We start from the raw sequence: 16,961 nt of genomic DNA on the forward strand, positions 1-16,961 counted from the left end.
TATTTACATATATCTCCTACATTGCATACAATCCGGTACTGTACATGTATAGAGTTGTTTTGCCACTGAAAGTCTTCATTTTGTAAAATCATTTTTGTTTCTTTTTTATCATAACATACAGACATTTGCTGCCAGCAATGAAATCCTAAGTCCTGGTACTTGCGTTCTTGCTGGATTCATTGTTGAATATAGATTAATATATTAAATATCAAATTGTTTTGCATTATCAAGCTTTCATACTAAGAGAATACTGATAGCACAGACACTTGGGGGTCAGAACCTATCTCCACTCCCAATCCACCATGCCAACCTTCAAGCAATATAATTTCGCTTTTTAAATCAAACTGAGCACATGTTTCGATCATACAACAACTTCTGTTACCATTTCAGTATGTTTGAAAACATCTCCCATGTGCTATCAATGCTAAAAAAACTAGTTTTTTTGAGCATTGATAGAGTTTGGGAATTTTTCAAAACATGTTGAAATGGTAACAGAAGTCGTTAGATGATCAAGACATGTGTTCAGTTTGTTTTAAAAAACAAAAATGTATTGACTGAAGATTGTCAGGGTCGGCATGGGAGGGGGAGGGGTGCTGACCCCGCAAGTGTCGGTGACTGATAGTAACACAGTTCTACATAAAAGATCAGTTAGGCTAGAAAATTTAGATATATTTGTTGTCAGTGGCATAAGTCAAGTGATCGGTTCTAAATAAAGCTGTTATTCAATAATCGTTTACAGAAATGTTCTAAACAATATATTTTGTATTCAATTTCAGAACCAAAGATGAAGGCATATATGTGTTATTACTGTAAAAATGACTTTGAAGTTAACACTGGAGTGATTAACCATTTAGTTAATTGTCATGTCAAGAGAGATCTATCAAAATGCATTGGAAATAACTAAACCACCTGCTATTACCGAGTTACTATCTGAAAAGAAGATTTCATTCTGATCGATCTCTCTTGACAACTTTAAAGATGTATTCAAGTTTGATATTTTGCCCTGTAACTTCGATAAATGCCCACACGCTGGTCACTAGAAATGAGTATTTTGCCTTCATTTGGAATCTCGTCAGTATATGCTTTCTGTCCTATATGCAGCATTCCAAATGTTTTTATCGTTTTCCAGTTCCATGTAACTAAATGGTCAATCACTCTAGCGTAAGCTGCAAATCAGTGTCTTAGCATTTTTTTAAAACAATTCTCATACATTTCAAATATATATGCTTAAATATACTACTCGACAAACTGTGTTAAACTATATGATCTGATGTCACATTGTGTATTTAAATGAAAGCTGTATATAATGAATGCAAATCGATTTAATATCTAATATAAACCGTAACTTCAACACTGAATCCTGCAAGAACGCAAGTACCAGGACTTAAGATATCATTATTTCGGTATATTTCATCAAAAAAGAAATTGAAACAAAAATGATTTTACAAAATGAACATTTACAGCAGCAGAACCAATTTATACATGTAGCAGATAGTATTCAATTTCGGAGATAGAAATACAATCTAGACTGATTAACACTGTGTTACAGCGGTGTTGGCCCATTATTTAATAAACATAAGGATAAACTATGCATACTGCAAATAATTCCATGACCTCCCAAGTCATAAAAGCGAAACAAACAGCCAAAATAGACGTTTTTACACCGAATTTCCCTCTGATGTAAACGGTATCCTATATTTTGACTCCTCGGTGGGATGGGCATCATTTAAAAATGCCCTCTGCGGTAAAGTTTATCATGCGTGACTATACCCGTGTCCCTTTAGAGGGTCAGAACATCGATGTAGACGTATGGACAGACTTGAAACTTGCCAGGATTATCCCCATATGATTGATCGTTTGACGTGTGAGGTAAACCCGATCAAGTTATTTTGTAAACACTCCGAACTGGGCCATTGAATATGATTTTCGCATCAATTCTAATAAAGGTCCAATTTAAACAGCTGAATACTTCTTTATTTCGCAAAGTTGGCGACCAGGATTAATTATATAATATGTTAAGGCATTTACACGTATGCTTGCACCAGAATATTTTCATGGAAAATCGAAATGAAAAAAAAAACAGCTCAAAAAACTAACACCACTACTCATGGTTATTGATTTCCTACCTCTGTGGCAACAGCATCCCTCAGCGTGGTGGACATCAGGTTATAGGGTTAAGCTAACCAAATAATATAAGAACATATCTAATGTTGATAATATGTTTATTTTTTCAGATTTACAATAACTTGCGGACCTTTGATCATTCTGATATTCGCGTGGTATAGTTAACCTTTAGCCTACTAAATTTCTAAAATGGACTGGTCCATCATTCAATTTGGGCAATACCATTTATTATTCGAAGAGATGTTCACTGAAAATTTACTCAGTGCAGACCATGGTCAGACTACACGGATGTGCAGGCTGATCTTTGTCTGCAATGGTCGCAATGACAGAATCACTTGCTGCCAGCCGGCTAAGGGTTAAGCTTTATTTGTCTTTTATTGGCAAATCCTTGGGAAAAGGAAAAAATCGAAAGTCATGGGATTTGTACCGTATTGAAAAATGGCTTCAACAGTTATGCTTTATATGAATAAAATTGTATGTTATAGAAAACCATTCCTTGGACTTCTGGCAGACTCTAAAGTGTTTGTTTACAAACATTTATTTGGGTTTAAAACAGCAGTAAATGCTTTGCTATAAAAAGAGCTCGCGCTATCATTATCGCCTTCAGAAACAAGTTACAATTAAAAAATCTTATTTGCTTTAAAATGATTTTAGTATAGGTATACGCGGTAATTTGATTGACTATGAGGATTCTTACCAAAAGTGATCCTGCCGACAGCAGCCAGCATACAGATCCCACCTGTAAAGAATCAAAACTGTCAAATATTATTATGCTGATATCAACTTGTCGAGCACTCGAGTTAAAATAGATTGAGCTCGAGTTAATTTTATCTCTAAACAAGATCTCGAAATATGTTTCGACCACAGATCGATCACTAAATTCACAGCTTTCAGGTTCATGACGAACATGCATGTTTTCTTTGACATATCAACATGACATTGAAAAATTTGGTAAAATGACTCAATATGGACGGCTACGATTAACAAATTGATTTTGAAATCAAGTTTCAAGTTTATTCAAGCAAATGTTAAGTCCCACTTATTTGGGCAGCACTAACAACACATAATATATAAAAATACATACATTTAACAAACAGTGACATATTGGAAAATGGCCATTGTTATTGTCTTCCATAATGAGTAATAAATGAAAATTTTAAACTACATGTATTTATAACAGTTACTGGAGAACAATAGCAATGAGAATTACTGTTCAGTACGATTAAAGGGAACATGTTGCTGGAAAACAGTAGCAATGAAAATTACTGTTATAAGTATGATTAAAGGGAACATGTTGCTGGAGAACAGTAGCAATGAAAAAATACTGTTATAAGTATGATTAAAGGGAACATGTTGCTGGAGAACAGTAGCAATGAAAAAATACTGTTATAAGTATGATTAAAGGGAACATGTTGCTGGAGAACAGTAGCAATGAAAATTACTGTTATAAGTATGATTAAAGGAAACATGTTGCTGGAGAACAGTAGCAATGAAAAAATACTGTTATAAGTATGATTAAAGGGAACATGTTGCTGGAGAACAGTAGCAATGAAAATTACTGTTATAAGTATGATTAAAGGAAACATGTTGCTGGAGAACAGTAGCAATGAAAATTACTGTTATAAGTATGATTAAAGGGAACATGTTGCTGGAAAACAGTAGCAATGAAAATTACTGTTATAAGTATGATTAAAGGGAACATGTTGCTGGAAAACAGTAGCAATGAAAATTACTGTTATAAGTATGATTAAAGGGAACATGTTGCTGGACAACAGTAGCAATGAAAAAATACTGTTATAAGTATGATTAAAGGGAACATGTTGCTGGAAAACAGTAGCAAACAATAGCAATGAGAATTACTGTTCAGTACGATTAAAGGGAACATGTTGCTGGAAAACAGTAGCAATGAAAATTACTGTTATAAGTATGATTAAAGGGAACATGTTGCTGGAGAACAGTAGCAATGAAGATTACTGTTATAAGTATGATTAAAGGGAACATGTTGCTGGAGAACAGTAGCAATGAAGATTACTGTTATAAGTATGATTAAAGGGAACATGTTGCTGGAGAACAGTAGCAATGAAGATTACTGTTATAAGTATGATTAAAGGAAACATGTTGCTGGAGAACAGTAGCAATGAAAAAATACTGTTATAAGTATGATTAAAGGGAACATGTTGCTGGAGAACAGTAGCAATGAAAAAATACTGTTATAAGTATGATTAAAGGGAACATGTTGCTGGAGAACAGTAGCAATGAAAAAATACTGTTATAAGTATGATTAAAGGGAACATGTTGCTGGAAAACAGTAGCAATGAAAATTACTGTTATAAGTATGATTAAAGGGAACATGTTGCTGGAAAACAGTGGCAATGAAAATTACTGTTATAAGTATGATTAAAGGGAACATGTTGCTGGAAAACAGTAGCAATGAAAATTACTGTTATAAGTATGATTAAAGGGAACATCTTGCTGGAAAACAGTAGCAATGAAAATTACTGTTATAAGTATGATTAAAGGAAACATGTTGCTGGAGAACAGTAGCAATGAAGATTACTGTTATAAGTATGATTAAAGGGAACATGTTGCTGGAGAACAGTAGCAATGAAAATTACTGTTATAAGTATGATTAAAGGGAACATGTTGCTGGAAAACAGTAGCAAACAGTAGCAATGAAAATTACTGTTATAAGTATGATTAAAGGGAACATGTTGCTGGAAAACAGTAGCAAACAGTAGCAATGAAAATTACTGTTATAAGTATGATTAAAGGAAACATGTTGCTGGAAAACAGTAGCAAACAGTAGCAATGAAAATTACTGTTATAAGTATGATTAAAGGAAACATGTTGCTGGAGAACAGTAGCAATGAAAATTACTGTTATAAGTATGATTAAAGGGAACATGTTGCTGGAAAACAGTAGCAAACAGTAGCAATGAAAATTACTGTTATAAGTATGATTAAAGGGAACATGTTGCTGGAAAACAGTAGCAATGAAAATTACTGTTATAAGTATGATTAAAGGAAACATCTTGCTGGAAAACAGTAGCAAACAATAGCAATGAGAATTACTGTTCAGTACGATTAAAGGAAACATGTTGCTGGAAAACAGTAGCAATGAAAATTACTGTTATAAGTATGATTAAAGGGAACATGTTGCTGGAAAACAATCGGAACAAGAAGATTTTAAACAAAAAAAAGTTAACGAAGAAAGGAAGCAGGAAAGAAATCATAGAGCAAAAAAAAAAAAAATATATGTCGGACATCACGTGGAAAAGTCCTTTCGTTTCCAGTTTGTTGAAGGTGCAAGGAAGAAGGTTACCTTTTTTGTGTGTAATAACTTTATTTCTTATTTTAAATATTGATTAATTATATTATAGGCATTGTTATTTGCCTCATTTATTTCATATGAGGGAGGAAGTAGGCCTTTTATTCCAACCAAAATTACGGAAACTGCTTTGTACATGCATGTAAAGTTAATTTATGCTGTTTTTAAACCCATTTTATTGCATTACTTTTATATGTCTTATACTACTACTTCTGTATATTAAGCATGTGTTTAGGATTGTTGTGCATTTTATTTTAAAGATTATTGTATGTTGTATATCGTGTATTTAATATGTCGTTATTTCTATGTATTAAGGTGGAATGCGCCCCAATTTTTTTTAGGCGAATATCGTCCTGAAATTTATGCTGTACAAAATTCAATATATATGCGATTGAGCTCCGGTTTTACTTTGTCGCCATATTGTTCGCTTTTTTTTGCTATTATGTCACACACACATGGCCCCTGACGTCAGTTTTCGTGCAACGGCGGGTTTCGAGTCTTTTCGGAATTTTTTCTTTCCTGCGCTCTGAGTGTCATATCAATGAAAAATACAAAATAATTGTCACTTTGCATTCAGAAAAAATGCTACTCAATGGTATAAAATTCAGCGAATTAAGATTTACGCTTAGGACGTCAGAGACGATATTGTGACGTAAAAACGGAAAAACTCACATCAAGTTTTGTTACAAATTTTGCCTTAAAATCCAGTTTATAAAAAATCGACTCGATAAAAAAATGTAAAATTTTGGTATGTTGTTTCGCAGTGTGTATACGTCTAGTAGACACATAAATACGTAGGGGTCACCGACTTTAATTTTCAATATTTGACGATATTTTACCCCTACCCCATTAAGAAATGACACGTTTAATCGGCATTTTAAACAAAATAATCTAAAGAATATGCGAAGCTACATGTAATTAACGGTAAATTCGGAATGAATTGATGAAATGAATCGGCATGTAAGTATTGAGAGACATATGGTGAGATTTGCTAAGAATGTGTGTTAAAGAAAAAGTGACTACATTTGTATTATTTAAAAAGAAAACATGTAATAACATTCAGGTGATTACGGACCTGTTCAGGAAAGAAGAATTGTAGATATGAAATATCTTAATGAGGTATTTGATAAAGGGTGTAAATTATGTAAACGACATTTCGCATCTAAGGATATTATCGAAAAAGACTTTTGATCATTGGTTAATCAACATGTATTATGAATGTTGATTCCTAGATATGATTTATATTTATTTAAATTGAAGTGTTCAGAGTATGAGCAGAGTGTGAACACGAAACTACACTTCATATCCTTGGCATCCGGAAAAAAGATATGGATTTTATTTTTCCGTACTTAAGCTACTACTGCTGACGTCAGAGACGATATTGTGACGTAAAAACGGAAAAACTAATATTAAGTTTTGTTACAAATTTTGCCTTAAAATCCAGTTTATAAACAAGAGTGCCAGAATGTCACAATATACGCCCGTCACAGCAGATTTCTTTACACTAGCACCTGTATTTGCAAATGGAATTTTAATTTTCTAGTTGTTTACAATGTTGTTATTTTTAGAAATTATTGTAATTCTTTTACTTTTCTAAGTCCATAAAAAATCCTTACCAGGTGGAGATACCTTAAAATACACCCAAAATTTGAAAGTAACATCAATGTTGTACCACAGAAAAGTGGTTTTGGTTTTTCCCTATGGTCAGTTATAAAAAAAGTTACAATGTAAGTTATTTATAGTAACAACTAAGGGAAGTTAATCTTTAAAGAGACAAAAAAACAAAAAAAAAAAAAACAAACAAGAGTGCCAGAATGTCATAATATACGCCCGTCACAGCAAATTTCTTTACACTAGCACCTGTATGTGCAAATGGAATTTTAATTTTCTAGTTGTTTACAATGTTGTTATTTTTAGAAATTATTGTAATTCTTTTATTTTTCTAAGTCCACACAAAAAATCCTTAGCAGGTAGAGATACCTTAAAATACACCCAAAATTTGAAAGTAACATCAATGTTGTACCACAGGAAAGTGGTCTTGGTTTTCCCCTACGGTCAATTATAAAAAAGTTACAATGTAAGTTATTTATAGTAACAAGTAACGGAAGTTAATCTTTAAAGAAAAAAAATACAAGTCCACACAAAAATCCTTACCAGGTAGAGATAGCTCAAAATACACCTCAGAATTCGATGTAACATGCATGTTGTACTACAGAAAAGTGGTCTCGATTTTTCCCTACGACTTCTAATGAAAAAGTTACAATATAAGCTATTTATAGTAACAGCAAAGGGAAGTAATTCAAAAGAAGGACCAGTGCATGACACTCCGTCTCATGATGGTATACAATTGTGTCAAGTTACATCAACATCTTTCCAAGCAAGAAGTAGAAATGCTCCGGACAAAGTCATTTTTGTATCTGACCTTTGGCCTCTAAGTGTGACCTTGACCTTAGACCTAGGGACCTGGTTTATGTGCATGACACTCCGTCTTATGGTGGTGTACAATTGTGCCAAGTTACATCAAAATCCCTCCATGCATGAAGTAGAAATGCTCCGGACAAAGTCATTATTGTATCTGACTTTTGGCCTCTAAGTGTGACCTTGACCTTAGACCTAGGGACCTGGTTCTTGCGCATGACACTCCGTCTCATGATGGTGAACATTTGTGCCAAGTTGTATCAAAATCTCTCAATGCACGAAGAAGAAATGCTCTGGACAAAGTTTTCATTCTTGTATCATTGACCTCTAAGTGTGACCTTGACCTTACCCCTAGGGACCTGGTTCTTGCGCATGACACTCTGTCTCATGATGGTGAACAATTGTGCCAAGCTACATCAAAGTCCTTTAATGCATAAAGAAGATATGCCCCGGACAAAGTTTTCAATCTTGTATCCTTTGACCTTTAATTGTGACCTTGACCTTAAACCTAGGGACCTGGTTCTTGCGCATGACACTCCCTCTCATTATGGGGAACAACTGTGCCAAGCTACATCAAAATCCTTCCATGCATGAAGAAGATATGCTCCGGACAAAGTCATTCTTGAATTTTTCATTCTTGTATCCTTTGGCCTCTAAGTTTGACCTTGACCTTAGAACGAGGGACCTGGTTTATGCGCATGACACTTCGTCTCATGATGATGAACAATTGTGCCAACTTTCATCAAAATCCCTCTATGCATGAAGACGATATGCACCGTATAAAGTCATTCTTGAATTTTAGATTTGACCTCTAAGTGTGACCTTGACCTTAGATCTAGGGACCTAGTTCTTGCGCATGACACTCCGTCTCATGATGGTGAACAACTGTGCCAAGTTTCATCAAAATCCCTCCATGCATGTAGAAGATATGCTCCGGACAAGGTCTGTGGACGCCGCCCGCCCGCCCGCCCATCCGCCCGCCAGGGGCGTTCCTATAATACGTCCCGTTTTTCAAACGGGCGTATAAAAATTGACTCGATAAAACAATGTAAAATTTTGGTATGTTGTTTCGCAGTGTGTATATGATTGTATATAGTGGTAAAGCTGAGTTTTTTACGAAATGTTTTCTAATATTCATTATTAAGAGCTTGTAACTGCACTTGATCAGAAGGTTCCCGCCAAGAAATAAATTATTTGCGTCGGACCAGCAGTTATGCTTGATTGTAATAAAAAGACACTGTCTAAAGAATAAATTATCTGCGTCTGACTAGCTGCAATACTTTATAGCCATCTGTTCAAAGATACTTTTTTAAGAATAAAATCCGTTCGTTGGACTAGCCTTACTATGATCTTACTGTCTTTGTCTGTTTGTCTCTCTCGTGAGGAAGGTCGGGACTTTGATCGTTTATACGTTTTTTTTTTATCGAGCCGATTTTTAATACATTGAATTGTAAGGCATCTTTTTAGCAAAACTTGATGTGATTTTTTCCATTCTGACGTTACAAAACCGTCACTGACGTCCTAAGCGTCAATTTCAATTCACTGAATTTTATACCACTGAGTAGCATTTTCTGAATGCAAAGTGAAAATTATTTTGTATTTTTCATTTATATGACATTCAGAGCGCAGGAAAGGAAAAATGCCGAAAAGACTCGGAACTCGCCGTTGCAAGAAAACTGACCTCAGTGGCCATGTTTCTGACACAATAGCAAAAAAAAACTCGAACAATATAGCGAAAAAGTAAAACCGTAACTCAATCGCATATCTCCTGAATTTTGTACAGTATAAATTTCAGGACAATATTCGGCAAAAACTTTTGGGGCGCATTCCACCTTAAGTATGAACTCACTCTGCAACTCCTAAATAGTACAAGGCTCCGTCATCTTAATAGGCTATGCCCACTCCTCTTTCGGTAATCAACACCCAACATATTACACAGTACGCACGTCTAGAAAAAACATCTATAAGCAGTGTCTTATGTTTTTAGTTTTATATTTTGATTATTTATTTTATAAAAGTTAAGTATTTATGTGTTTAATTTCTGATATGTTTAAATATTGTCAAACTTTTTACAAATGTCACCTAATAATAAGGCAAAAACTTGCGTTTGAACCAAGTATTCTTGCTCTATTATCTTAATGCAGGTTTCTTACAGGCCTGACCTTTAGCAGTATCAGAACAATGCTTTTTCTTGAGAGGTGGCTGATTGCACAACATTGACTGTTTGTCCTTCCAAAATACCAGTTGATCAGTATATGATTGTATATAGTGGTAAAGTTGTTTATATAAGTGAACTGTTTAGTCAATATTTACTGCTGCGTATTCATAAGTTGTTCTCCTAAGGAGGAGGTGAAGAAAACAACAGTAACAACACTACTGTCTAAGTAAATACACAAACGTAATCGTCAACATATAAGACTTAGGTTATAATTTCCTTGTTCATTTTAAACTGTAAGTCCCATGCCCCTAGGTGGGATAAAATTATGTTTGTTGTGTTTCATTCAATGTACATATGGTAACAAGAGCGCCGCCATGCGGGGCAATATACACCCGAAGGCTTACATCATAGGATTGGAGCAACATTTTAAGAACTTGACTGTTGTAGCCCCAAAGGACTGGAACAACAAAAGGAAAACTTCAAAAAACAAATCTAAGTCCACAAAAAAAAAAAAAAAAATCAAAGTCTACAAAAAAATCCTTATCAGGTATAGGTATGTAAAAATACACCTTAAAATTGGAGGTACCATCCATGTTGTACCACAGAAAAGTGGTCTCGGTTTTTCCCTACGGCCAATAATAAAAAAGTTTCAAAATAAGCTATTTATAGTAACATAAAAGGGAAGTAATTAAAAAAAATATTGTAAGTACAAAAAAGAGATCTGCCAAATTAAAACAAGACCACTGCAATGCAGAGCAATATACACAAAGCAAAGTCATATATGACCTTTGACCCTTAAGTGTGACCTTGACCTTGAAGCGAGTCATCCAGAACATGCGCTCTGCACATTGTTAAAATGTGGTGAACATTTCTGCCAAGTTTCTTTGAAATCCTTCCAGCAGTTCAAGAGTTACAGAGCGGACACGAAACAAACTGATATGACTTTTGACCCCTAAGTGTGACCTTGACCTTGAAGCAAGTCATCCGGAACATGCGCTCTGCACGTCGTCTTGGTGTGGTGAACATTTGTGTCAAGTGTCTTTCAAATCCTTCAAGGGGTTCAAGAGTTACAGAGCGGACACGAAACAAACTGATATGACCTTTGACTCCTAAGTGTGACCTTGACCTTGAAGTGAGACATCCAAAACATGCGGTCTGCACATCGTCTCGGTGTGGTGAACATTTGTTTAAAGTTTCCTTGAAATCCTTCAAGGGATTCAAGAGTTACAGAGCGGACACGAAATTGCTAACGGACAGACGGACAGACGGACGGACGTTCTAACGAAACGGTCTTTATGTGACTCCCCCATTGTTCTCTCTATTGTTCTAACAGTCACATAAAAAGAAAAACAGTCACATAAACAGAACGGAATGAATGACATCAAAGAGAAAGTACCGTTATGCAGTCACTTAACCATCATTTCGCGGGCACGGACAGATGGACAGACGGACACCAGCGTCATAACATAATACGTCCCTTCGGGCGTATAATAAGTGGGTAAAGTGGGTAAAATAGTGGTTTTAGCTATGCTTTAGGTATTGTTATCGATATAAAGTGTAATTGCTATATTTCAGATATTATGTTGGATGATGTAACTCATTATCGTTGTTGTGTCAAGGTTAGGAGGCATATGACGAATACCAACACTCGTAAGTAACTTTTTTGATCCCATGGAAGCTTATCAGAACCAGTTACCAATCTCCTTCCAAAATGGCATCGTCATTTATGGTATCAGGAGGATGTTTACAAGGTCATGTGTCGATCCAGGATACTATATTTTACAAGAGCTGGGCAATATCTCGAAATGTTCAAGATAGGAGGAAGTAAAATTTAAAGAAATAATTTTGATTTTGGGTGTTTTTTTTCGGCGGTGTCAGTGATAAGAAGTGATTAAAAGTATTTTTTCTTGGTGTGGTGGGGGTGAGGTGACATGATTATTGTGTATCTGTACTAGGGCAGGGACAGAGGGTGTAATGTGGACTGTTGCTCTACTATAAATTGCCTTATTGCAATCTACTTATATAGTCAATACCTTGAAAAGTTTTGAATTTGTGCTCAGGACACAAACTACAAAGGTCAGCTTTGACATTTGGCCTCATTTTGGGACAGCGAGAATTGACCTACCAACCAAATTAATGCGCTCAAATTCAATGACGCAAGAATATAAAAACTATAAAAACGGCTGTTTTTGGTGTTTGAGGCGGGGGTTGGAAGGTGGGGGCGTGGGGGGGGGGGGGGGGGTGAGGGAGTGAATTAATGTAGTTGTTGTACTCCTCAAATCACCTCATCATCCCACGCTAATATTCCAAGCTTTAACTCAATACATTGAATAGTTTTGAAGTTGTGTTCAAGACACAAAACAAGCAAGACAAATTTGAACTCCATTTGTCACATTGACCTTTGAACCTTTGACCTACCAAATAAGTCTTATTGCCGCCTACATACACTCAACAAAATTCCTAATCGGTCAGTTTATATTTGTATTACTATATTGTCAATAATGCACCTGCCTATTTGTCAAGCTTCAAGGCAACACATTGAACGAGTAATGAGTTATGCTCAGGACACGAAATATGATTCATGTAGACAGACAAAGAGATGTACAGACGCATCGTCATAACATAAAATGCCCGTTTTTTTTCCAAAATGGGCGTAAAATAGAGAATAACAAAACTTTTACAGTTCATCTGGGATGAATACCACGGACTGATCATTACCACAAAATTAACACAATGGAAAACAACGTTTGAACAGAAGAAAACAAAATGGGTTGTGGGGTGGGATGCATGATTGGTGTGTGTGTGTGGGGGGGGGGGGGGGGGGGGTGTGGAAGGGGGAGGGGGTGTGACCAAGGAAAGGTGGTGACCAGGTGTAGGTACACACCTTCACATGTTTTTAATAAATGTTCATGAAAAAGAATGAAAAAAGTTTAATGAAATTCTACCAATTGGTTCGTTTGTTATGTACAAATCTGTAGATTTTTAAACAATTAAAGGGCAATAACTCTAAAAAAATGACCAATTAAAAAAAATGACCAAAATAACTACCTGCCTATTTGTCAAGCTTAAAGGCAACACATTGAACGAGCAATGAGTTATGCTCAGGACACGAAATATGATTCATGTAGACAGACAAAGAGCATGCGTCATAACATAAAATGTCCCTTTTTTCCAAAATGGGCGTAAAATAGAGAATAACAAAACTTTCATAGTTTATCTGGGATGAATACCACGGACTGATCATTGCCATAACTTGTTTACCGCTGAATGTAACAACTATGATCCAATAAAATTAACACAATGGAAAACAATGTTTGAACAGAACCGTTAATATTGCAATCGGGTCTTTACTTTCTGTATAATATTATGAGCTCAAGCTATAAAATCAATCTCTTTCACCTAAACACTATGTCGACCTTTATTGTCTGTTAGATATACAAGAAAATAATTGAGGTATTTTTTTTTTTACAAGACACAGATATTTTGTTTTTCAAAGAGCAAACGACTTGTCAAGTTTAAAACGGTTAAAAGCTTAAGGAGGAAAGGTATGCTACGAGGAATTCAACTCTGTTGTAGTTGTCTGGAACAACAAGCAAATTCGATGAACTGGCATCCCCCGCCGAGAGGGTTTGCGGTGAGGAATGGCAAAAAATATATCCGGCAAAAAGTTAAGGATGTTACTAAGATGCAAATAATTTCATTAGTCAAAATCAATTTAACAGAAAATGAATATTTTCTATTTTATTTTTTTTTGTCGGCGGGGGGGGGGGGGGGGGCACCGGCCATGACCGGGTAAGGATACAAAACTTCACATGTTGATTATAACTATTGATAGAAAGTTATAAATGAAAAAATGGGTTGCGGGGTGGGATGCATGACGGGGGGGGGGGGGGGGTTGAAGGGGGAAGGGGTGTGACCAAGACAAGGTGGTGACCAGGTGTGGGTACACAACTTCACATGTTTATAATAAATGTTCATGAAAAAGAATCAAAGAAGTTTAATACAAGAGGGTCATGATGACCCTGGATCGCTCACCCGAGCAATATGAGCTACATGTTTTAAATGTCAAACTGATGATTTTTAGAATTTTTATTGAAGATTTTCCGATGTACAATCAAGTAACCCCTGGGGCGGGGCCAATTGTACCCCAGGGGTCATGATTTGAACAAAGTTTGTAAAAGTCTATTAGGCATTGTTACATTTTAAATATCTAAGATTTAGGCCCTCTGATTTATTTTTAGCAAATTTATGAAGATTTCCCTATGTACAATCAAGTAACCCCTGGGGCTGGGTCAATTTGATCCTAGGGGTCAAGGTTTGAACAAATTTTGTAGATGTCCATTAGGCAATGCTACATGTCAAATATCTAAGCTCTAAGCCTTCTGGTTTATTTTTAGAACATTTTGAAGATTTTTCTATGTACAATCAGGTAACCCCATGGGGCGGGGTCAATTTGATCCCGGGGATCATTATTTGAACAAATTTTGTAGAAGTCAGCTAGGCAATGCTATATATCAAATATCTAAGATCTAGGCCTTCTGGTTTATTTTAAGAATTTTTTTGAAGATTTTCCTATATAAAATCAAGTGACCCCTGGGGCGAGGGTCAATTTTGACCCTGGGGGTCATGATTTGAACAAATTTTGTAGAGGTCTACTAGGCAATGCTACATGTCAAATATCTAAGATCTAGGCCTTCTGGTTTGTTTTTAGAAAATTTTGAAGATTTTTCTATATCCAATCAAGTAACCCTATGGGACGAGGGTCAATTTGACCCCGGGGGTCATGATTTGAATTTTTTTTGTAGAAGTCTACTAGGCAATGCTACATGTCAAATATCTAAGATCTAGGCCTTCTGGTTTATTTTTAGAAAATTTTGAAGATTTTTCTATATCCAAACAAGTAACCCCATGGGACGGAGTCAATTTGACCCCGGGGGTCATGATTTGGGCAAATTTTGTAGAAGTCTTCTAGGCAATGCTACATGTCAAATATCTAAGATCTAGGCCTTCTGGATTATTTTTAGATTTGTTTTGAAGATTTTCCTATATAAAATAAAATGACCCCTTGGGCGGGGTCATATGATTTGAACAATTTTAGTAGAGGTCCACTAGGCAATGCTACATGTCATATAACTAAGCTCTAGGGCTTCTGGTTTCTGAGAAGATATTTTAGGTTTTCCTATGTAAAATCAATTGACCCCGGGGTCATGATTTGAACAAACTTGGTAGAGGTCCACTAGGCAATGCTTCACATCAAATACATGTATCTAAGCTCTAGGACTTCTGGTTTTCGAGGAGAAGATTTTTAAAAATTTTCCTTTCGGTTACCATGGCAACCAGAGTTCTGCATGGAATTCAATTCTTTGAAGAATTTGTGTAGAGCTTCACCCAAGAAACATTTCTGTAAAGTTTGGATGAAACTGGCCTAGCGGTTTATGACGAGATGTCGTTTAAATTAAAAGTTTACGGACGGACAAAGAACGACGGACGGACGGTGAACGATCAGAATAGCTCACCCAGAGCTTTTGGTTCTGGTGAGCTAAAATTCTACCAGTTTGTTCGTTTATTATGTACAAATCTGTGGATTTTTAAACAATTTAAGGGCAATAACTCATAACAAAAAAATGACCAATTAAAAAAATGACGGGCATCATCGAAGTATCTTGGTTCATATTTATTTCAAGTTTCATGAAATTTTACCAGCTTGTTACTGAGAAATGGCTGCAGACGTGGATTTTTTATTAAATCAAGGGCAATAACCCTAAGAGAAATTGACCACTCGAAACAAACTTGACGGGCATCATCGCAGTATGTTGGTTCATGTTTATTTCAAGTTTTATGAAATTCTACCTGCTAGTTACTGAGAAATGGCTGCGGACGGACATTTTTGGGCATTTTTCATTAAATCAAGGGCAATAACTCTAAGGAAAATTGACCAAATTGAATAAAAAATATAACGAACTTGACGGGCATCATCGCAGTATGTTGGTTCATGTTTATTTCAAGTTTTATGAAATTCTACCTGCTTTTTACTGAGAAATGGCTGCGGACGGACGCACGGACGCACAGACAACGCCATTTCAGTACCCCCTCCCGATGTCAACGCCGGGGTATAATAAACATATAGCGGGTAATTTTAAAATAAACCTAGTGTAACCTGTCTGAACCAGGATATAGTTATTCCGCTACCTCAAACTCTATAATATTGATGTACCTTGTTATAAAATGCTAGAAAGATCTTTCAAACGTTCTAAAATTAGAATATGAAGTTTTTGCCTTCCATGTTCCCTTGACGTGGGTTACAGCCCTTGTAAGTAATGAATTGCCAATCAACAACTGAATATTTGTTGCACATTTGATAATACGATAATTTGTATTCATTCCAAACATGAATTGCCAATCAACAACTGAATATTTGTTGCACATTTGATAATACGATAATTTGTATTCATTCCAAACATGAATTGCCAATCAACAACTGAATATTTGTTGCACATTTGATAATACGATAATTTGTATTCATTCCAAACATGAATTGCCAATCAACAACTGAGAATATTTGTTGCACATTTGATAATACGATAATTTGTATTCATTCCAAACTTGAACAGTAAACATTTTGAGTTTTATATAGATACAGATAGCCGTTCATCAACACATTACATTTTTGTTCCTTTTATTTAAAAAATAATAAGATCCCAAACGTGGTTTATCGTAAAATAACCCGAGTTTTGAGTTCTTATGCGTAAGAATATATCACGAAGGCCGCAGGCCTGAGTGATATACTGTTTTCCATAAGAACGAGAAACTCTGGTTATTCTATGATAAATCACACTTGGGAACTTATTATTTCGGTTCTAACACGACATACTAGTATCAACAGTGTTAAAAAAATGGTAACTACTTTTTACGACCGCGCTACGCACCTGGATCG

At 35.6% G+C, this 16,961-nt stretch overlaps 2 protein-coding genes across 4 annotated transcripts in view; one reads left to right on the top strand and one right to left on the bottom strand.

Annotated features, from left to right (window-relative positions):
* The window catches only part of LOC123538793 (uncharacterized), a 229,838-nt gene that overhangs the window by 38,764 nt on the left and 174,113 nt on the right, over nt 1–16,961 (top strand). The gene's annotated exons all lie outside the window — the stretch shown is intronic.
* LOC123539091 (uncharacterized) overlaps nt 1–16,961 on the bottom strand; it is a 60,394-nt gene that overhangs the window by 9,808 nt on the left and 33,625 nt on the right. For all 3 annotated transcript variants that reach the window (XM_053530404.1, XM_045323569.2, XM_045323570.2), the window contains one exon: nt 2,822–2,863. In XM_053530404.1, the coding sequence (XP_053386379.1) occupies nt 2,822–2,863 (42 nt within the window). The remainder of the gene's footprint in view (nt 1–2,821; nt 2,864–16,961) is intronic.

This window comes from Mercenaria mercenaria, chromosome 18 (genome assembly GCF_021730395.1).
Source record: "Mercenaria mercenaria strain notata chromosome 18, MADL_Memer_1, whole genome shotgun sequence".
In the NCBI taxonomy this organism is placed as follows: Eukaryota; Metazoa; Mollusca; class Bivalvia; order Venerida; family Veneridae; genus Mercenaria; species Mercenaria mercenaria.